The sequence below is a fragment of the Mastigoproctus giganteus genome, chromosome 3 (genome assembly GCF_048544385.1).
Source record: "Mastigoproctus giganteus isolate SK-2022 chromosome 3, ASM4854438v1, whole genome shotgun sequence".
In the NCBI taxonomy this organism is placed as follows: Eukaryota; Metazoa; Arthropoda; class Arachnida; order Uropygi; family Thelyphonidae; genus Mastigoproctus; species Mastigoproctus giganteus.
This window is the reverse complement of record NC_143577.1, coordinates 42,772,757-42,797,438: the sequence shown is the minus strand read 5'-3', so window position 1 is coordinate 42,797,438 and position 24,682 is coordinate 42,772,757. Positions and strand designations below refer to the sequence as shown.

At 34.9% G+C, this 24,682-nt stretch overlaps 1 protein-coding gene across 2 annotated transcripts in view; it reads left to right on the top strand.

Moving 5' to 3' along the window:
* LOC150087906 (ecotropic viral integration site 5 ortholog-like) overlaps positions 1-24,084 on the top strand; it is a 293,698-nt gene extending 269,614 nt beyond the window's left edge. For both annotated transcript variants that reach the window (XM_090369261.1, XM_090369262.1), the window contains 3 exons: positions 473-568; positions 14,350-14,442; positions 22,782-24,084. In XM_090369261.1, the coding sequence (XP_090225387.1) occupies positions 473-568; positions 14,350-14,442; positions 22,782-23,045 (453 nt within the window). In that variant the 3' untranslated portion in view covers positions 23,046-24,084. The remainder of the gene's footprint in view (positions 1-472; positions 569-14,349; positions 14,443-22,781) is intronic.
* The last annotated feature ends 598 nt before the right edge of the window (positions 24,085-24,682 follow it).

Sequence of the window (24,682 nt, the reverse complement as noted above, 5' to 3'; positions counted from 1 at the left end):
GTGGAAGACCAGACATATGCAGTCACAGTCATGAAGTATCTTCTGGATATTCTTGTTGTTTTTAGTACTAATTTTGTTCCACAATGGCTATTGATTGAAGATCCAAGAGGTCATCTGCATTAATACCTGAATGAACTCTGCTGCTGCTGCTTGTAACAATGATTCTGTTGCATGAGTAGCTCAATTATTCCTTACATGAAGTTACTAATATTGCTTGTGTTTCCATGGTATATTTTTAAGTCTCCACCCAGGTCTTCAGCTCTTCTTTTAAGTCAGCCATATCATCTGAACCAATACATCATGGTCTATTTCATTGTCTGTGATAGGTATGTGAATTTTGGAATGTTTGATTTTCTAATTAGGAGAAGAGTGGTGTATTATGCCTAGAAATGTGATCACAGTTCATATGCTGTTTGTTGTACTGTAAAGAATGTTATTGCTATAGTTATTAATTTTTTTCATTTTGTAATAGATGAAGGAACATCAGATGATGTCAAGAATTAAAGAAATTGAACATGCTGGAGCAACTGCTGACTTGCGTAAAAAGATTTCAGCTCTACAAGTGAAGGTTGGTTTGGTTTTCTGAACTTATTTGTTATTTACTCCTGAAATATTCTCCTGTTTAAAATTTTTGCAGTATAAATATATTTTTATTTATTTATTTATTAATAAATGTAGTGCATGTATTATTTATAAAATCAGTATTCACATTCTTTATCCAAGTTTTTATCCTCTCATTGAAAAGTATCGATGTTCAAATCCTTTAAAGAGAAAAATGTATATATGTATAATATCGAACCACATAATAATGAAATTAGCACTTCACTGCATAAAAAGTTCATTTAATAAACCAGCATTTTGATGACTCCTTTGGAGCCTATGCAAAGTATATAGTAGAGAGATTTCTTATTTCACGGTATAAATAACTGCAAATAGCATCAATATTTTAGTAGATTACAGAGGATACACTATACCAAAGAAAGACAACAAAGCAGAAATGGTAACTAAAGTTACCATTCAATTGTGTTGGATATAATAAGGTTGCCAATCAGTGAGTAACTAGAGTACTCTGGTTTTTGTTAGTCATTCCTCTCCAGGTGTCACAACAAACTGAAGAGAAGCAAGTATTTTGTTTCTTTGAGGGTAAAATCACTGAAGCTGAGATCTGTGTGCAGGGAAACTGGAATTAGAATTGGTTGCGGGGAGATAACCTTCCTCTATTTCTGTTGCATTGATTATATAAATCAGACTGAATGAAAAGTGCATTGTGAATACCAAATTTTAGGTTTAGATCCATTGCTAAGATACACTTGGGTTGATTAGTTGAGGGACTGGCCCTCTGTGATGGAATATTCTCCCAAACTCAAATTCAAGAGCAGGTAAAACACCTCTAACAGGATTGACCAATTTGTGACATGTTGCAGTATGCAGGCAATGTAGTAAACACCATCCCTGATATAAATGGATTGAGAGGGTACAAGCTTTAATTAGAATCCTCTGTTTTGGGTTCCCCTGAAAGAACCCAATGTTACACCTCTTGCAGTCCTCTTGAATTTGGTTTTGTTTTGGAACAGCACAGAGATTGCAAATCCTGGAACCCTCAGAATGATGCATCCGAGGGTTCCAGGACTTCATGCCTATAATTCTGTAAAGAACTATAGGCATGAAGTCATTTGTTCTGTAAAGTCCAGAATTGATGATCAAGTTCAATAATGGATACTGACACTGCTTGACTTCCAGTATGGTTATCCCATAGGCATAAAGTTTTTTAATACCTGCATCTTCCAGATATGGAAGCAGAACTCTGTACTAGATCCATACCATCCTCAAGAGGAAGGAACCTTTCCTCCCCAACAAGACCATTGCCAGGATCTTATGAAGGGGGAAGGCTACCCTGTAACATTGTTCATATTTATATTATCCATTCACTGGATTGGTGAGAAATTCAAGAAATAGCATCAGTATAATGTTGAGGTATAACATCAGTATCTTCTTTCAGGGATAGAAATTTTTGGAACCCAAAAACTGATGAATCTCCAGCAGCTTTACAATTGCTAGCAAAGAGCACAAAGGAGACCACTTTGGAAGAAATGTAAAAAAGTATATACCATTATCCATTTAAAAAATAAATCATTTCAAGAAACCAAGACTTGTTCAACTGATTTTTTTTGTTAAAATCTTCTTTTAAGATGAAGAACCTGTCTATTTTCACTGTTTAGATTTCTTTTTGGAAATTACCTTTACATCACTTGGATTTCACTGTTTGTGAACTTGGATTCACAAACAGTGAATCCAAGTGATGCAAAGGTAATTGTAGGGATTTCAATTTCAGGATAAGGGACTATGACAGTTCTAAGATGCTACATAACCATTATCAACTGAGACATCAGCGCAGAGAAGACAAATGGGTGACTGTATATACCTTTCTACAGCAGAATTATTTCAATGCTGTCATCATGAAAGGAAGAGATGCATATTTACCATCAAAAAAATATAGTAGGAGGAGGAAGCTAAGGTGAATTAGAAAGTGGCTAGTTTAATGGAGGAAGAAAAAAATAGCATAGACAGTTATAAAGCCACGAAAAGCTCTGAAGCATGTAGTAGTATTAGTTGATCTTTGCCAGCCTGACAACAGAGATAGTTAGGCTGGCAAATGCTGAGCATGATAAATCACTGGCCAAGACTGCAATGAAATGGGATATGGCATTTTATACATATGTAAATAAAAGAAGAAAAGTAAAAATCATATTGGACCTGTATACAGAATAGCCATTGTAAACCTAGCTGATGAACGAGTGAGTTGGATGGGTATTTTTTTTTTATCAGTCATACAGATAAAAGCCTTTTCGTGGATAGGAAAAACTACACAAATGAACATGAGTGACACAAAATCAGCAAAATGAAAAGAGATTGCTTAATATAAAAACTTTGGAACCCGAAGGCAAGTAAGGGTGATGTGAGAGATTGTTTATACTTTGTTATTTTATGGGAAGTGGCAAGGAAGTGCATTAAACCATTAAGTTTGATCGTTAGGGCCTCATTGGACTTGGTAGTGATTCCCTTGGATTGGAGAAGCGCCAATATGTTGCCAGGCCATAAGGATTATTTTAAGAACAAATTTAAGTCAGATTGGTCAGTCTGACTTCAGTAGTAGAGAAAGTAGTAGTGGCTTTCTTGGTATTGGTAATGATGCAAAGGAGCAACTTATACACATCAGCGGGGAAAAAAAAAATGTATTAACTAATTTGTCCATTCCCTCTAATAATTTTTCTACTTCCTTAAATTTATTCAAAAAACTCTCTGGCTGGCTGAAAGCAAATTTTTCTGCATCTGTCCTGAAACCATTCCTTTTCAATTTCATTATGTCCCCTTAAGTGTGTTGTCCAAGAAAGAGTATGAATGACATCGGAATTCAATTTAATCAGTCCACTTAAAACCATAAACACTTCAGTCAGTTCTTCTTGAAAGTGCCTAGAATCTAGTTTCCAATTCAGGACTCTAGTCTTTCGTGGTTTGGTTTGGTTTGGGTTTTATTGGCGCATCAGCAACTGAGGCTATAATGCGCCAATCTTTTGTGGTAAGAGAACCATTTGCATCCTTGTATACTCTGGTTGCTCTTTGCTGCACACATTCCAAGAGCTTCCCACCCTTCTTAAAAATGATTCTTTCAGACCTAAATACAAAAAGATTTGTATTTAGTACTCAAGATGTGCTAGCCTAACCACATTATCTTATACAGTGGGTTAATCTTGTATATCATTGACAGAATCCTGTAAGCTGTCCTAGTTACCTCTGCACTTCCCAGAGAACTTCATGATAAACTGTATTATCCTAGATCCCTTTCATTTGCAGCCTCCTTGATCCCGTTACTGCTTAATTGTTATGTTATTCTGGAATTACTGCTGCCCATATGCAGTACCTTGCATTTATTAGTATCGAACCACAATTGCCACTTCGCAGCACATCTTTCCTAATTTTTCTTTGTCTTGTTGAAGTAATATACCATGATTTGTCATCAACCACCTTGCCAATCTTTGTGTCACTTCAGACTTTGACAATAACCTTGATGTGTCTTCATCAACGTCGATAATACAAGGGAGGTTCAAAAAATATTTGTATTCACCAAGAAGTAGTTGTTAATAGAAGGATGAAATAAATACCATGCATTACACTTTTTCAACATAGTCACTGGACAAAATGACACATTTTTGCTACCTCTCAATACACTTCCATAGGCCAGTTTTGTAGAAATCCTCTGACTGCTCAAACACATGTTTGTGGGCACACCTCACTGCAGCATGCAAGGAATGTGCAGGGGCACTGTCTTGGTGCAGATGCACACACTTTCTGACAGCTTTTCCCACCTTTTTTCTTTTATATAGCAGCATGTAGCTTTATGTGAGGACATTGGAATAATATTTTGCCATCACAGTACAGCCCTTCTTGAAGGTAATCTATTAGTATTATACCATGCTAATCCCAAAAAAACTTGCAGTATCACCTTGCCAGCACTTGGTTGCACCTTTGCCTTTTTTGGGGACGGTGATTCTGCATGCTTCCATTGTTTTGACATTTCTTTAGTTTCGGGATAATAGTGAGGATCCAAGTTCCATCCATCCATGGTGATTAGTCATGGAAAAAACTTGCTTTTCCTGGCACATCAACAACATTTCATGTGCACATTGTACCCTTTACTTTTTCTGATAATGGATCAGATGTCTGGGAACCCATCTAGCAGACACTTTTTACTCATATGCAACTGTTGATGAATGATGTTCTCCACAGACACTGCACTGATTTGGAGCTCTGCAGCATACTAATACATCAATCTTCCAGGATTAATGCCTTAAATTTTGCAACACTCTCCTGTTACATCAGTTGCTGGGCATGCTGGGATTTCTTCATCAAGTACAGAGATTCTTCTACATTTGAATTGTTTATACCAATGATTTTCAACTCAAGGCACACCATCAGTTTTTTTAAGGAGAGATTTATCATTAAAAAAACGAGTATTAAGATTGTGTTTAAAAGTTCACTAGCTAAAATTCTTAATCATTGTGTTATTTTTAAAAGTAATATTGATTGGGATTTCAATAGATTTATTTTTAAAATTTATGTTCATATTTGTTATTATTCCAATTATTGAAATGAGATATCATTGAAAAAGGTGTAATTTATAAAAAAAAAAAAATCATTTAAAATATCATTTATATAAAAATATCAGTGGGAAAACTGTGCTTGGTGATGTCTCTTGTCCAAGGTCAGATGGTTGACAGGCATATCCTCAAGTCCTCCTCCAATGTTTGAAGCCACGACCTGCTCTTGCTCTTCATCGTGTTCATAGCAGAAAAGCCAGCCTCACACAGATACGGTGTAAAGAAAAGGAGTGCTTCAATCGCCTTTGTGATAATGTGGTACTCCTGTTGGAGAGACAATCAGAATGAGGCATATCTGTTGATGAGTACTTTAGTTTCTGTCCTCTGTCGTTTCTTATTTCCATCAGCTCATCTGCTTCTGAAACAGTTTTGCTGATTTGAATGCACTTAACACAAACAGATCTCTTATCCAATGGATAAGAGATCTGTTTGTGTTAAGTGGAAGGAAGATACATCAAGTGATGGGAAATACTTTTCAATGATTTTACTCAGCAGTGACAAACTTTGTAGAATTAAATTGACAAGATTTTTGTCAGCTCAAACATTTCAACTTTGTTCTCTTTTTTGATTCTGGCTCCCCACAATGTTAATTTTTCCTTAAAAGAGTTAATTTTGTCAGTACAAGTAAGAATATTTTCATTCTTTCACTGCATAATCTTGTTAAGAATGTTCAAGGCTTGAGAGATGCAGCTAGGAAAGCAACTTTATTGCACCAAGTCTCATTGCAGGTTAGTTAGCCTCAGACTCTTCAGATGTAAAAAATTTATAAACTCATCCCTCAGTTCTTAGAACCTTGAAAGCGCCTGCCCTCAAGTTAGCCACGTCACTTCCATATGCAGTTGTGTGGGCAGCTTCCATGGCAGAACACAGAGCTGAAAACAACCTCGATTTTAATGGTCTACTCTTGATGTAGTTAACCATTTGATCGTCTCATCCAGTACTTTTTGGAGCTCGGGTACTACTAATTTTGAAATGGGGACCTATCTGTGCAGGAAACAGTGTGTAAAAACAATGCCAGGGTTCGTTTGCTTGGCCAGTGCACGAATCCTTTCAGGCTTCCTGACATAGAGGGAGCACCATCCGTGCAGATGCTGATGCATGATTTCCATGACAAATTGTGAAAATTAAAATAACTGTCAACAACATCAAGAATGTCATGTCCTTTTGTTGTTTCTGGAAGTGGTTTGCAATATAAAAATTGTTCAATGATGTCTCCATTACAAACAAACCTGCTCAATGCTAGTAGTTGAGCTTTTCCAGTGATATCAGTTGACTCGTCCAACTAGATGGCAAAAAAAATAGCTTCTTTAATGTTAGCTATCACTTATGACTCAACGTCTTGAGACATGTCTTGTATATGCCAACTAATAGTGTTATCGAGCATAGGGATTTTCAAAATCCTTTTTCATATTCCTTGCCAAACATAGTATTTACAATTTTACAGCATGCTGGTAAAATTACTGACTCAGCAATTGTATGTGATTATCTTTTTTGCCACGATTTCAGTAACAGCATAGCTCACTTCTTGAGCTTTGTCAGAAATAGTTTTGATTTTGGCTCATTGTTTAGCCTATCTTATTTGATCAGCTGTGTAAGCCTTTTAAAATATTTAATTGGTTTCTCGCATAAATGTCAGTGCTTTGTGTGAAGGTGTCTTTTCAGCTTACTTGGAACCATAGCTTGGTTTGCCAGTTTCTCACCACAAACAACACACTTAGGACATGGCTGCTCTTCTCCAGATGAAAAGAATCCGAAGGACAAATAGTCTTCATTAAACAGTTGCACAATGGTTTTAGAACTAATACTAACTGTACTATGTGTTATACTGCCAGAATTAGTGCCAGCTACACTTGATTCATTGTCATTATTTAACTTATGTTTTTAATTAGAAATGTGTCCATGTCTAATAAGCCCTAAAAAAAAATAAAAATCAACTAAATTCAGAAATAACAAACAAAAATGCATTAGTTCAAACTCACATGGAATAACACACCTGATCTGAACAACAGCTGACTGAAGACTGACACTGGTGGCTTGACAAGAGCGAAAGATGGGGTGGTAAAAGTACATTGCAGAATTATTTTGGAATCTGGAACAATAGGGAAGGAAGTTCTTGGAATTTTACTATAACTTTTTTTTATTATTATTATTATTAAACTGTTATTGTTTTCATTCTTAGGCCTTTTATGAAAAATATATAGTATTTCTAAAATTTGCCTCAGTGATATTTTTTATTCCTCAATTTTTTTATCTCTACTTTTTGACCTTCCCCCAAACTCCAGTGGCACATCTGCGGACCCCTTTGCAGCACACTGGTTGAAAATCGCTGGTTTATACCAATGTGGAACCAAATCATTGATCTGTGTTCTCCTCTATCCATTGTGACACTTCTTCATTCAGCACTACAAAGAAAAATTTATTGTCAGATCGAAACCAAAATTTGTGTGCTTGCTACAAAATTTTTAAAGTTATCACACAAAAATATTCATCTTTCTGTCACAACTACTTCTGGATGATTACAAATCTTTTTTTGAACTCCTCTTATAAATATTGAAAACAGTGAGGGTATGCAGCATCTGAACCCTGAGAGCTTCTACCAATAATGTTAGTCCAAGAAGAGTTGTGCCCATTTATAACCACCCTCTTTCTTCTGCTGCCCAACTACCCCTTTATTCATAGCAGTAACTTGCTTCTAATGTTACAATGTTCCAATTTGTTAAATGGTCTTTCATGTGTAGCAGTGTCAAAAGCTTTACTAAAATTGTGGTATACAATCTCAAAATTATAAATTATTTTTTGCATCGAGTTCCTTTATTATTGCATCATACCTGCTAATCGGATTGGTCAGAGCTCCCTTTAATAAATCAGTTTGGTGCCTCCGTAGCCAGGTGGGCAGGAGCAGCAGTGCGTAGCACGCTTCTTGATTAGACCGGGGTTCAAGCCTGCGATCACCAAATACGGAGGATGCGGAAAGGTCAGGAAATGACCACCACATATCCTCGCAGCAATATGACCTTAGTTGCTAATGCTCCTAAAAACCAAATAACGACAACATAATAAATCAGTGCTACAATTTCTGTGTAACTTCATTTCTATCAAAGTGATCTTGCAATACAGTCAGTCCTCATATAACACGTGTTTACACTACACGAATTCGATCATACATGATTTATAAATAGGGGAACGATATCTTATATAACACCAACTGAATTCGCTTGTGCATGATTCGCCTTTGTGTTTACAAGAAATGGCAGTCGAATGCAGAATCCCCCCCAACCAAACGCAACACGATAGGAATGAAGAGAAGATTCTGAAAATGTATTTGTTTTTTGTATCAGTGAAGGGGAAACACATTTCACCATAATAACTTAAAAACCAACACAATTCCAGCTATCGGTATAATCACAAATGCAATTAAATCGACTTTACTACCAGTTTATAACAGATTCCACTAGCAGAAACGCAACTGGAAATTGTTTTTATTGTTTTATGGTAGTAACCCCTAGAAATGTGCTTTAGTAAAATGTGAGGTGTTAGTAGTGTATATCTGCCTTTACAGTATTGTTTATTCAGTTGCTACACGTGCGCAGCTTTGTTTATGTGTATCAAGCGTGCCTCCTCATTTTGTAATTGTGCTTTATTCCCTAAAAATTAGTAAAATACTTAAAAGGTGTGAAAAGGAAGCGTCCTGGTGAAGACACTACAGATTCAGAGAGAAAAATAAAAGCAATATCGATAAACAGAGGCGGACTGGATCAAAAATTTATACCTGGGAAAATCTGTAGTGGCCTCATACTATGGTTTATGGCCAAAATCACACCGGCCTCTGGCCCACCGGGGTTTCCCCGGTAAGGCTTATGGCCAGTTTGCCTCTGTCGATAGAGAAAAAATATAAAATTGTGAAACGCTTTGAGCGAAATGAAAGACCATGTGATATTGCACGTGCTACAGACCTAAATGAGGCAATGCCGAGAATTACAAAGAATGCAGAGAAAATAAAAACAACTTTCATAGCAGAAACAACTCAAAGTGTAATTAAAATCCATTAGATTAAGACACAAAGAATTGGAAGAGATGGAATGGCTGTCATCTGTTTGGATAGAAAATCAAACAAAACACAAGTTTGCTTACGATAGAAGCAAAAGCATTAGCAATATTTTATTACGTAATAGTCGTAATAAAATACGTAACTATTTTATTATGATTATTTATTGTGTTTGGTAATGTTTTCGTTACAAATGTGTGTTCAATCTTGGGTGGTTGGCACCTAACCCTATTTTTCCCATAGGGCCTGTTGTTTATATTGCACGATTTTGCATTGCACGAGGGTTTCTAGGAACACAACTATCGTGCTATACGAGGACTGACTGTATTTCTTTAACCATGATTTCATTATTTTTCCTGGAACATAATTCAACCTTACAGGTCTGCAGTTACTTGCTTCTTCCTTTAATCCAACACATGGTGACATTTTTACATCTAGTGTAAAAATGCAGCAAAGAGGTAAGCAAACAGAGGTTTGCTTACCTCTTTGCTGCTTCTGTTAATATAATTGGTTAGATGCCATCAGCCCCAGGTGCCTTATTTACTTTTAGTATCAATTTCTCCACTTTCTTCTCAGTTATCACAAAACTGTTTACCTCCCAATTATAAATTTGGTATTCCTATCCCTAAAAACTTTTGTGCATTTATGTAGGTAGCAACAAGAGAAAGCAATACTCTTGATCTGATTGTCAACAGTGACTCTTCATGCATTAAGAATATCCAGATAAAGGAACTACTAGGTGGAAGAAATTTTTTATTTGTCATTGACCTGAACAGGATCATCAATAATTATGCCATTCATATCTAGTGGGCCAGTGCGATTCATGCTTTTCATTCTACTGTTATTAGCAAGGAATTATTTGCATTTTTAGCCAAAATTATAATCTGCCAAAACCACAAAATCACTTGTGGACATTCTTGTAAAATTTTTGAAGAGATTGTTGTCATCTATTCTGATTTCTTCCAGAATGTTCACACATGATTTGCAACTTTCAAGAAAAGTACACATCCAGCTTTTCACTTTTGTTTACATTTATGTGAAATTATAATGGCAACAACTGCAGAATGTAACACTTCCTGTGACATTTTCTAGACTAAACTAGAAGAGTAACATGCCTTGTATGAACAGCAAGAGGCATAAAACCCTAAACATGTGCTTCTTACACCTTAATACATGTTGTTACATGCAACATTGCATCAAAAACAGCACTGCACAAATGCAGCTTTAGTGACTTGATTGCAGACTAGTTTGTAGGTTTCTGTGTCCCTTGCTAATTTATAATCATCCCATGCATTTTTCTTCTACCAGGAGTTTCATCATTTCATCTGACATCCATTTAGATCTAAACCTTAAACAGTATCTCTTAAAGCTTAGTAGCCTTTACGAGTGCTTCCTCATGCTTCCCATTTAGAATTTGCAGTTGGTAACGTCATCAGTTGGTCCCACTGAAAGGAGTTTAAACTGCAACCTTTGTAACCTTTGTCTGCAACCATTGTAGTTGCTTTCAAAAAAGCAAAATCCCTTTCTTTTACCTTTAGTTATATCTATAAGTTATATTAAGTTATTCCCTTTAGTTATATCTTTAATTAGATCCCACATCAATATTACGATCTCTGCCACCCTAGTGTTTCTTTTTTCTGTATATTCTTGATTCACAAAGAGTCACTGCTAATAATGAAGAGAATTCTTCATTATTAGAAGAGAAAGTAATTCTTCAAGAGAATTACTTTCTCTTGTTGCTACCCTAATTGGGGTAAAAAAAAAAAAAAAAGTCTCCCATTAAATCCAGAAAATTTATGCTACTGTGTGAGTGACCAACCCAAAATTTTCAGTCAATATCTGGAAAGCTAAAATCTTTATTATGAGACATTCTGATTTACTATCCCATTCTGTTTGTCTGTGTAGTTGTTCACTGCACTCAGCACAGTCATTTGGTCAATCAGATTTTTACTCTCATTTCAGTTTTCCTAGTGCCTATGTCTCACCAAATGGATTCAACATTGAACTGGTCACCAACATCAACTGGGTACACTACCTTAAATTTTGCGTGCTTTTTATCTAAGAGCATAATCCCTCTTTTCCTTTCTGTACACATTGTACTCCCCATATTTAAATTCTGAATCCCTTATATCTGATTGACACCATGTCTCTGATATCCTGACAATATTTGCATTTGATGGTTTGATCACAAATTCATCAAATTTGTTTGTGGCATTCATGTATAAGCAAGTATAGCTTGCTTGTTATTTGCTTGTCGTACAAGGACCCCAGCATCCTTGTAATCTCAGAGTCCTTGCTTTTCAGGCTTCTATATGTCACGGAAACAGCAAGGATCACTTAACATCTGCTTGCAACTAATGTTAATTGTTAGTCTGTCCTCCTCCCAAGCTAGCAGTTTTCTGACTTGCCTAACGCTGTCTTGATAGTACCAGCAAATATTCTTGTATACACTTCTATTTAAGTGTATCCCATCCCTATAAAAACAGTTACCTTTTGACGAGCACAGACCATGCTGTGAAAAATTCTACCCCACTAGCCTTGCATAGTCTCCCTACAGCAAATTGATTGACAGGTGTCTCATCATGTACTTTCTCCTATCATGCTTGGGCAGCATTGAAGACATTTTCAAATTTAATCCTAATTCACAACTTTTCCTAAAAATTTGCAATGAACTTGTTATGTAAATCTTCAGATCTCCTGTTCTTAATATCATTAGCACCAGCCTGTACAAGTGTCACCTTTTGTGCCCTTGAAGGACAAAAACTTCTTTGTGATTAACTTTAGCCCCTTGTCCTATTCTACCTGTCCTTTTTGCACTATATTTCCCATTTTCCTGACAACAGATATTTCCTGTGGTATGAATGTTTCTGTTTTGCTGTATAGCACTGTTTTGTCTGATGCACATGTGTATGCCCTAGCATTGATATAGACAGCTGAGGGCTTGATGGGTCTCATTTTAATTTCCTCATTGGCATCAACTCTGTTCTTGAAGCACTCAAATTTGCTCATCAGAACACTGGATTTACTTGATCTCCTCACACTGTTTGCAACAGGCACACACAAAAACTTGGCATCCCCTTTGGCTGTATCACGTTCCACTACAGTTAGCTTTGATAAAGAGGCAACAAGTAGCGTAGAGTATAAAGTCCTGATTTGTAGAAGAACCATCCTCAGCAGTTCTTCGCAAGGTTAAGGCATTTTTCCCGCCACTGAATTTTTTTCACTGAAGTCAGACTGGTTGTTGTTGTTATTTGGTTTTTAGGAGCATTAGCAACAAATTGCTCCAGGGATATGCGGTGGTCATTCCCTGACCTTTCCCAATCCTCCATATTTGGTGGTCACAGGCTCGAACCCCAGTCTAATCAAGAAGTGTGTGCTACGTACTGCTGCTCCTGCCCACCCAACTACAGAGGCGCAAGTCAGACTGGACAGTGGGACTTCACTGGTAGTAAGTTATGGAGTTGATGGGTAAGAATGCAATATAAAGTCATTTAGATAGAAACTATTCTCTCAAGAGACTTAGCACAGTTTTGTATAGGGAAGTCTTGTTTATTAACCTGAAAAACTATTATGGCAGTATCACTCAAGTTGGATGCAGGAAATAACTTTGACATTGTTTATTTGGACTTTAGCAAAGCATTTGACTTGTTCCATACAGGAGTTTTCCATGTGAGTTGGAGCATATTGGGATCACAGGTAAGATCTTTAGATGGATTATGGGATGGATACATAACTGGAGGAAAATGGTTGTAATTAATAGTTACTCTTCAAAATGGGCTAGTGTTAGGAGTGGGGGCTCTCAGATATCAGTTTATGGACCACTCCTCTTTCTGATTTTCTTAAATGATGAAAGGATATAGTGTTGTCAATTTGAATATGATGTGATAATTGTGAGAGTGGTTAAGTGCTAAGCAGTACTCCTTTAGGATGATTTAAATAGGCTTCAGGAATGGTCAGATAAGTGGAAACTCTGTTCTAATGCTGTAAAATGCAAAATTTTACATTTGGAAAAACAACAGCCCCAAAATAAATTATACATTTGGAGGAGGTTGAATTAAAAACAGTAGAAGAAGAAATATTTAATTGGTATCCTGTCAATGATTTGTGGAACAACTTGTAGAGATTGGAAAGTTTTAATTCTCCTCTATAAAGCAATTGTGAAAACCACATTTGGAATACTATGTCCAGGACACCAAAGAGGTGTTGGACATAGTATGTTTGTTTGTGCTGAATGCACATCGAACTTTTTGAAAAGGTATGAAGACAGGCAACACACTTTATGAGATTGCCAAACGATAACCATACAATGAGAGATTGAATATGTGGGCTACAGAGTTTTGTAATTATCTTACAAGGCATCTCATCTGATTGAGGTTTATGAGAGAGTAATAAATGAAGGTGAAATCTGCATGGTATTAAATGATACTAGCAGAAGCATAACATACAAGTAACAGATTGGTGTAACACACCAGGTTCTCCCAGAATATCATAGGCATTTTTATGTTGAACTAATGAAAGCATTTAGAAGTGTGGAATACATCACTCCTCACATTTTTAGAGGCCCACTCTGTTTACAACATGCCTTTGAATGAGATTAGGCCAATTTCTGTGAGCAGTATCCCTTAATATATGCTGTTTGTGGTCCTTATCACATGCACATAAATTCATTGTGACCTTTCTCGTTGAACTACAAAGTCGTAAAGATACTGTTCTGGGGTGCAGTGAAGTTTCCTTTGGCAGCCTAACAATGGACCACAAATTGGATTTTGCACTGGGGTCCCCCAAGAGTTCATTTACTTCTGGATTCTAGAACCATAGAATATAATTTCAGAAAAGGTGCTGTGTTTTAGTGGTCACTTATTTTTATTTAAAATTTTTGGGAACATCTTTTTTCCTAGTCAAATTTTTATTTGATTAGGAAAGTGCAAAGAAAAATATTTTTTTTCACATGCAAGTAATATTTGTACAGATCCCCAAATGTAAGGTGTGAAAATTCAGCCCACACAACCAAGTTAACAAAATAAAAAAATAAATGAAAAAAAAAAACAAAAAAACTTTTAATGGGGTTAAAGCAGAGTAAAAATAAACAAATTTAAGAAAAAAAAATTACTTAAACTTTAATTCATTGAAGTTTACTGTTATTTATAGAACCAAGAACTTATGACTACAGGATATTTGCAAGGCAATGATGAAAGTGAAGTGAAGGTTCTGAAAGAAAGAATAATCATTTTGCAAGCAAAGGTAATGCCACCGTTATTTTGTTTTCATAAATAGCTTAAGAATTATAAGAATTATAGCTTAAGGTTCTGAAAGAAAGAATAATCATTTTGCAAGCAAAGGTAATGCCACTGTTATTTTGTTTTCATAAATAACTTAAGAGAAAATTAAGATCAAAGTTAACACATAATTAAACTAAAACTTAGTTTTCTAATTGATTATACCAATAAAAAAAATTACTTGCACCACCAAAGAAAATGAGTCACAATTATAATGTATATAAAGTCAATTAAAATAATATAATAAACTGACACAGACCTGCATGTCTGTTTTAAGTGTTAAAATTTAATAATACAATAAAAATTCTTAATCTCTGATTTAAATAAATGAAGCAATCTAATTTTAAAATAGGACATACCACCAACTTTCATATCTATAATGGCAATGCAAAGTTTTTGAATGTGTATTGATGGATTGGAACATTGAAATTCTGTTAATATCAGGTCAGCACTTTTTTCCACTCAAACTGTAAACTGTTCCTATGGACTAGGCTTTTCTTCCTTTTCTTTTTTCTTCCAAATATTCTCTTAAGTAGTTTATAAAAGAAAACACAAATGGAGGGATACTGGTGAGCATTGACTCAATGTCAAGCTCATTGGTAGGATCCCCTGGTTTTATTTGTATCTGTCCGGCTTATCAAGAATGCATGGAATTCTTTAATTGCATGGAATTAATAGGAGTAGATGGATTAGCAAAGTGGTCATTACAGGAGTGTAGCAGCACACACACATAACTGCTCACTCTCTGGATTTATAACACACTATCTTTTCAAACCCTTCTGCTCTCCTTCCTAACATAGTTTCTCCTCCTTTTTCATTAAAAAAAATATATTAAAACTGTGGCTTTACCAGTATATTGGAATTTTTTTAAAAAAAATTCTGAATTTCCGCTTTATTTCATTCTTTATCTTTAGTTAAAGAACCATACATCAGGTGTGCTGGTTTTTGTTGCACAAAATATGCAGAACAATACATATATTATCATGGAGTAAGTTTTACTCTGTGTTACATATGTCATAATGTTAAACTGTGGTGGGTATGCAAAGGCAGGACAGGGTAGAGATGGAAACATAGTAGGTCCATGAGGTCATTTGGTAGAATTTTGTAATAAATATGATTTGTGGATTGGTAACCCCTGGTTCGAACAAAAAAGTAATAGCAGGCACACTTGGATTTCACCTGATGGAATTACTAGAAACCAAATTGACTACATTATAATATCTAAGAGATATAAAAATAATATGAAGAACTGCAAAGCTGTGACGGGTGCAGACTGCAGCCCAGACCACAATACAGTAGGCTGTAGGATAAAGATAACTAAAAAAGATGAGAAAGAGTAACAAGAAAAATAATTGGAACTTGGAAGAATTTTGAAACAGGAACAAAATAGATGCATTTAATGATAAACTAAAGAGAAAAATAAAAGCTAGCAACTCAACAGAAGGCATGCTAAATGAAAGAGGAACAGGATTAAAGGAATTATACAACAAAAATCAGGAGGGAATAGGATATCAAAGGAAAATTGCAAGGAAAACATGAATTTCAGAAGGAACTCAGGGCATGATGGAAGAGAGAAGAAAGATGAAAAGAAATGATAGAGGGTAGTACAAGGTGTTAAACTCCACTCTAAGAAAAAGATGTAGGCAGGAAAAGCAAAGATGGCATGAAGAAAAGTGTAAAGAAATTGAGTACCTGGATAAAGGACATGACAATAACAGAATGCATAGGATCATAAAAGAAATTCAACAGAAGGAAAGAAGACTCCTAGGAGGAGTTAAGGACAAGAATAGTAAAATATTATGATGTCATCGTGGAAAGATGAAAAGAATATGGAGAAAAGCTGTATGACAGTACAAATAGAGAGGAAATCCCAGAAGAGGAATTTGGGTTACCAATTATGAGGGAAGAAACAGAAGAAGCAATAAAGAGAATAAAGAATGGAAAGACTTGTGGAATGGATAATATTCCAATAGAATTCTTCAAGAATATCAATGAAAGTGATTTGGAGACTATCACAGAACTTATGAATGATATTTACATGACAGGAGAGCTACTTGATGATTATAAGCAAGCAATAAATGATCCCTATACCCAAGATAAAAAACAGCCTAGATTGCAGCAACTACAGAACAATAAGCATCAAAACATGCCTCAAATTATATTAGGGAGTGATATTGAGGAGGATAATGAGAAGAATTGAAGAATGTGTAGGAGATGATCAATATAGATTCAGAGTGAACAGAGGAACAAGAAATGGAATAATGGAACTAAATACCAGAGGATAATAAATTGTTTCTAGCAGTTATATGTACAGGGGATCCTCGTTATCTGAGGATAATTGGTTCCAGAAAATTCCACTTAAAACGGGAAGGGGATGAATCTGATTGGTCCACTTGACACCGATGGTTCGACTGTTGATGATCCTGCTCAGATATCAAACAAACTGAATGAGTATTTTGCATCTAAATTCACACATGAGGAATTATTAAGGTTTGAAAATGGCAGAAGGTTATCAAATTGTAGCAGGATACTTAATGATTTTGTAATAACTGAAAGCAAAGTGGAGGAGAAATTGTTGAAGTTAAACATAAGAAAAGCACCTGGTGTGGATGGGATCTATCCAGTTATATTAAAGGAGGCAGCAAAGCAACTAAGCAAACCCTTAGCCATAATTATGAGAGCATCCTTGGACTCAGGGGAGGTTCCCACAGACTGGACATGTGCAAATGTATCCCCAATTCACAAAGGGGGGATCGAAGGGTGACACGAGTAATTACAGACCAGTTAGTTTAACTTCTGTTCTGGGTAAAATAATGGAGTCACTGGTTAAAGATGCATTGCAGGATCATCTAGACAAGACTGCAGCAATAATTCAGACACAGCATGGGTTTGTTAAGGGAAAGTCTTGTCTGACAAATTTGATAGGATATTATGATGTGGTTACAAAGGAACTGGATGCAAAAAATAATTTTGATATCATATATTTGGATTTCAGGAAAGCTTTTGACACTGTTGTGCATGGAAGACTATTGTACAGATTGGAGCAGAATGGTATTAAGGTTAAGTTGTTACAATGGATAAAAGGATGGTTAAGTGGGAGAAGACAGAGGGTGGTAATCAATGGGTGCTGCTCTTCTTGGACTAATGTTATTAGTGGAGTCCCACAGCGTTCAGTGTTAGGCCCACTGTTGTTTTGTATATTTATCGATGATATTGATGAAGGTATATCAGGCTTAATGTCGAAGTTTGCAGATGATACAAAGGTTGGCAGGGTTGTTAATGACAGTAATGGCAGTGTGCTACTGCAACAGGATCTAGATAATTTGGGCAGATGGGCTAAGAAGTGGCAACTGAAGTTTAACCTTGACAAATGCAAAGTACTGCATATGGGTAGAGGTAACCCCAGAGAAACGTACCAACTGTGTGGTACTACACTTAAGGTGATAGAAAATGAAAAAGACCTGGGAGTAATTGTGCAGTCAGATATGAAGTTTTCTGAGCAATGCAGACAGGCTGCCAGGGCAGGTCATGGGGTTTTGTCAATGATATATAGGAATTTTGATAGCAGGGAAAAGGAGGTGATTATCCCTCTGTATAAGGGAATGGTCAGGCCACACCTTGAGTACTACGTGCAGGTCTGGAGGCCTCGTTTTAGGAAGGATGTAGATTTGCTTGAGCGTGTACAGAGAAGGGCAACAAGATTGGTAAGGGGAATGAAGGGATCCTCTTACCAAGAGAGGCTTAAGTTCTGCAAATTGCAGTGGCTGGAGACTAGGCACCTGCGCGATGATCTGATTGAGGTGTATAAGGCCTTGAATGGGTTGAGCACGCTGAATTCTGATGGGATCCTTCCACTTGTTCAGATTACGAACCTAAGGGGGCATAAATTCAAATTAAGAAAAGACAGATGGCGATTAGATGTGCGGAAATTACATTTGCCTTTAGCCAGCGGGTGGTTAATTGCTGGAACAAACTTCCATCTGTCGTTGTGGAAGTTGATAGGTTGAATAAATTTAAGGAGGAACTGGACAGACATTTGGAGGGAATGGTGTGTTTTTTTTTTTTTTTTTTTTGGCTGATGCTGCATAAGCTCATACACTTGCTTTCTTGCATCAAATGCCACAACTACTACCACCAAATTTTTGTAATGTTTATTATTTAAATAAAACTAAATACAACTAGACATAATATTTTAAGAGTTTAAGATTCTATATCTATATAATATCAGTGTAGATACACCATGGACAACTCTTAAAGAAAAACTACAATAGTGGTGTGAAGGCATCATTTCATCTGTATCTCGTATTGTGCTCATCCTTCACAACAAGTTGCCCATGTATTGCACTACCTTGAATAAGTAATGCTTCACTAATAGAGAAGACTATTGTTACTTATTCTCAGTGGGCACTGTTTCAAAGCTAGTTGGCTTTTCATCGGTGGGTGGGCAGGTACCCTGGTATTGCAAGTGAAGCGTTACTTATTCAAGGTAATGCAATACATGGGCAACTGATGAAGGATGAGCACAATAAGAGATAAAAATTAAATGATGCCTTTCACACCACTACTGTAGTTTTTCTTTAAGAATCGTGTATGGTGTATCTACATCGATATTATAATGTTTATTATGTACAGTACTTTTACATAGTAAAAAAATGGATGAAAGAACTGAAAAATGAGAAAATTATTTTATTAGATATTTTTGTTCTTATAATATTTTGCACAATGTAAAGTTAAATAAAGTTTATTGAAGTTACACAATTTTTCAGTTGTACGAATAAAGAATGAATCTAGAGCTGTTCGTGTTTTTTTTTTTTTTTTTTTTTTGCCATATTTTTTCTGATGAAATTATGTTGTAGCATTTAGTTATGTCTTTAACTTCGCGCTTAACTTTTGTTGCATGATCATGAAGAAGATTGTTCTCAAAAAATATGCAAGTGCTTTTGTCAATTTTCTCAAGGGAAAAAGCTTTAATTCTTTAATTTTCAAATCTACATAACTGCAGGGACTCAGATAATGAATGTGTATGTTAAACTTCAGAGGTCCTTATTACCAATCTTGAAAAAAAAATTTGCACCAAGTTTCTATTTTACTTGGAGTAATCAGCTTAGTATATTCTCTGCCATTGAGTTGTTGAATGTCAGCGAAGGGCTGAAAAAGACATCATGCTTGAAAATTGCTCAAACAGGCAATCATAAGATTCTGATTCCACCAGGGAGTAAAATTTATTCTATGGACCTTTTTCCTGAAGGAAAGCGAAGCAGCCTAAAAAAAATTGTTCATTGTCATCAGGAGACAAATTTGGAAGAGAATTTAGGAAGAAGAGAGTTGAGAACAAAGAATAGAGCTGAAATTTACCCAATTAGTATTTTTAAGAGAAAAGCAAGAAAATGTACAAAGAAGATCAATTAAATCAGTGTTTCCCAAACTGTGTTCGGTGGAACAGTAATGTTCCCTAAAAAATCGTAATTAATAATTAAAAAAATAAATAAATTTTGCATATTTGTAGTGTTCACCACTTTTGTATCATAATTTTTAACATTATTTTTTTTTTGTTATTAATACACTGGCATAGACTAGTAATCAAATAGACCGCAGAACACTTTATTTGGTGGGCTTTTGCACAGAGACGTGTAGAAGTAATGACATCTACGAAAAAGCTAGCAATGTAGTGATCTAATATGCCATTCGTATGTGATTTAGCCTGGAGTACACAGTTTGAAGGAGAGAGTGGAGCGAACCGTTATCATAACTAAACTCACTTCCTTGTAAAAAATTTTGATAATTATCAATATTTCAAAATATTATTATTAAAATAAATGACCGTGGATTTGTGGTGGAAAAAATACCTTTAAAACAAGAAGTTATATGCAGTTTTTATATTGCAGTACTATTTCTAGTATTGCAACTGTGGTCGATGAAAATGAACACAATATTGTCACACTTCAAAGTGAGGATGAACAATCGCAGTCTTTTGTTCCCCAAAAATCTGAAGTGAAAATACAGGAATAAACTAATAATATTGGAAATAAAGATGCACAGTGCATCGTATGTAATAAAATATTAGCAAACAGTTCTTTGGCTCCCGCTAAACTTGTTTCGTAATCAACATCAGAGGCAGAAATCTTATCAACCATGATAAAAGTGTAACAGTTTAAAAACAGTAGATTAAGGTTAATAAATACCAATAAACTTAGAACAAACTAGTTTCAAATAGTTAGAAAATTTTAATAAAAATTTAGAACTTAGGGAGGGAATAATTTTAAACTATTTAGATTGTCATAATCAAAACGTGGGTAAGCCTAAAAAAAGCACATTGAAATTTTCCATATAAATGTCCCATAAGGAAAAGGCTTAATAAAAATTCTAATAGTGGATCCCAGTTATTTGGGCCACAGGTTAATTGGGGCAGCCATTTATTTAGGGCAAATCTTAAAAAACAGAACCCAATCGAGAAAATAGCCAGGGTTTACTTCGCTTAATTGGGACAACATGCTGTTTAATTGGGGCAGGAGACCGTACCATGTGGTTCTGTTAGATTTCTGGAGGTCACAAACATAAAACAAAAACAATTAGCAGTCGCCTGTTTATTGGGCTTTTCTGTTAGTGCAATCTATCATAACCGGATAGTAAACTCTATCTTATTGAATTTGCGATAATACCGACAGTTGGAATTCTGTGGGTTATTATGGTGAAATGTGTTTACACTTCCATGAAATCTTCAATCGTATAAAACAATTAATTTTCAGAATCTCTTCATTCCTATTTTTAAAGCTTCGTAACTTGTTACGCCGTTCTCGCTTGCTCGTATTGTGTTACTTGCAATTTGTGTGTGCCGTGTTCTTTGTTATTGATTGCTTATCTTTTTACTGTTTTAAATTTGAACCCCCACCCACAAATGTCAGTGAACAGAAATGTCAACTAGTTAGTATGTACATATTACAGTATGTATTAATTATTCCGATTATTACGTATATTCTTCCGATTTTCACATATCATTTAATTGGTGAAGTAATGAAGGATAAATTTGTGTTTAATATATCTTTACTTTTATAGCCTGTGGATAATATTCCTCCTATTTTCGCTAATTAGAATCCCTGTTTAATAGAATTAAAATTGAATTCACAAATGTGATCACAATGACTGACGCTTACTACACATCATACAGTGAACCAATTGTAAAGCGGGGGTTCATTGTATTTTTAACTATTTACGTGAAACTTCGGATAATTGGGGCAACTGCTTAATTGGACCAAAGCACTAGTCCCAATTTGTCCAAAATAACCGGAATCGACTGTATTTTACAAAACAGTTAAATGTAAGTAGGCGGCAGAAGAGCCAGTCTGTTATCAACACGAGGTGGTAGCAGTGTCGGTGAAAATTAAATAATGTTATATAGAAATAGAAGTTGCACACAAATCTAAAGGATTCTGAAAATAAAAATAATGTATTTATAAGTCCTCTTCAAGTTCAAAAAAGGCTTCAAATAGGAATTAACAGTATGATATGAGTACTATTGTTTGTGGATACTATGAAACTGTGGCCACAGCAAGTACACCTCTGCATACAATTTAAGAAAATGTTAATTTTAAATATTTTTTTCCGAGGAAGATGTCGGGTTAAGTGGGTGACAAAAATAAGCAGTGTCTCTAATGGTTTAGTGATTTAATTTTGGGTAGGGTGGTTAGGGAGTTAGAGGCAAAGTTTGGTTGAAAAGTAGCCAGTAAGGCAACTTGAAGACAGTTAATGAAAAATGAGATATTTTTCAATCAAGTACCCTTCTATTAGAAGGGTTCTTGACCACTCTTGTAGGAACTGTATCCTCTACAACAAATCAGTGACAATACAGAATATTTAAGAATTTACAATACTCTTTAGTAACTAGGAGTACCAAATATAAACAAAATGGCAATTTGTAGGTAATATTTCCCGCCAAAAGAAGATGGAGGGAGGTAGTTTTCCTTCCAATTTATAGAATTTAAATTACCGAAGTTACTGAAAAGAATTTAACTTAGCAGAAATACTTAGAAAAGTTAAGGATTAAATTTAAACAAACTTTAAACAAAAATTTTTTCTACCACACACCAGATGTTAATCACCTTCAGCCAAATTGAAACACATCAGCTCTCTTCAACTGCTACAGCAGAAATGAAATAGATGAAATGATAAAATAAATAAAAACTTATATCATCCAGCATACCTAATCACTATGTAGAAACTGCACAACGAAATAAATCTTATTATTTTATAATTACAAGTCATACATAGGAAGTTCTCTGCTTATAATTAAAATTTATCTCTTTACAGGTGACTCAACAGACAGATCTTAACAGAAGATTAACATTGACTTTGGAAAATCTTGGTAGTGATGACAACCACAACACTCCTAATACCCAAAATAACTTCAGCCATATTAGTGGGTTTTTTGATGGACTGAATTTAAGCAGAAGTAATAGCAGTTCAGAGGATGTTGGATATGACCAGATATATCAGTTGCAGATAGATTCACGAGATGCCCCACAGCATTCTGAAATAGATCAACTAAAGAACAAAGTAAATGGAGAACTCTAATGTCTTCCTTTTTGTAGATACCTTACCATCTTTTTAAAAAAATACTCAAATAACGATTCAACTGAATTTGGGATCTAGAGTAAAAGGAGTTCTCTTCAGATTTGAGACCACTTGCGTACTTGTTTATAAAAACAAAAAAAGTGACATAAATGTGGTAATGAAGTCATGGACGTGAAAGCTGATATCATGTTTGCTAATTTTAATGGAATATTGACACTTGTGCACCTCCTAACCGTCCATGATGAAAAAAGTGTTAATTTTGTGTATTTTATTTTTATATTATTTCTGCTGCTCTCAAACTATGTACACTGCTTCAGATTGTCATCGTAAAGCATATCCTGTTCATATAACTTAATTTTTCTTGTGTATACTATACTGTGGATGCTGTAAGTTATTGTATTATGAATCCGCTGCAATGCTTAGAGTAAGGAGGATTTTTAAAATTTTCAGAACCAACATTTTCTTCTTAAAGAATAGAAGGTGTAGAGTTTATTACATCAATGAAGTGTATTTCATTTGGATATAAAACAAAGAGAAAGGAGGATTAAAGAGTAAGGAGGATAGTTAAAATTTTCAGAACCAAAATTTTCTTCTTAAAGAATAGAAGGTGTAGAGTTTATTACATCGATGGAGTGTATTTCATTTGGATATAAAACAAAGAGAAATATAGTTTAAAAGCAGAAAAATTCTTGCGTTTCCCTCCTTCCCTTTTCCAATAAAGATTTGTTGGTGATGATGTACTAGAAAATGCTACAGCTATGAACAGATTGAAAATTTAGAAAAAGACTGCTGCAAATTGGTATTACTCTGCAGAGAAATAAACAAATGTATAGTTGGAAAGATGTACAAAATAGATTTAAGATATTGACAAAACTGACTTTATAATGGTTTTGTTGTAACTACAACATGAATGAATAAGAGTTAGCTGTAGATCACTAGAACAAAAAAAATAAAAAATTAGGTTCAGTTCTAGATTCTCTATGTAATGAATATTAAGTAATGCATAACATAAAATCCACATAATTCATATGTATACTGACATTAGTTAAGCATAGCAGTGTTTGTGACAATAAATATATTTATTTTATTTCTAAATAAATTTCCAGACTTGTATATCTTTTCTCAATATGAATCTGAGATTTTTTTTTTTTTGTGTTTGAGAAGTTTCTTGATTCTCAAAGTATCTTTACTTGTACAGTAGTAAAGTTCAGAATCTCTGACAAATGGGGACTGTAACTTATAAAGATATGCTTAATTTGGGTATATTATTTCAAGGAGGTGCCAAGATTATATGTTTAGTTCCTATTACTTAAGTCATTTGAAAAGCAGTATGTCAATTTATAATGGCAGCATGTGATATTTATAAAATAACTGTACAATGAATTGTGTATTGATTTGCTCTCTTGCTGAATTATTATATATTCACTTTTTTTAAATTATTTCATGATCAAAGATGTCATTTTTTTTTTTTTTTTTTTTTTACCCCATGTGTAACCCATAAGTGCTTGAATATCCACTTAAAAATTTATCATTTCTATTCTTTCAAATGTATTCAGTCATATGAAAAAATAGAACTGATGTTTCAGTTAAAATATTCACTCACTTTTGGGAATCTCCTAATGATCAATTTTAACTAG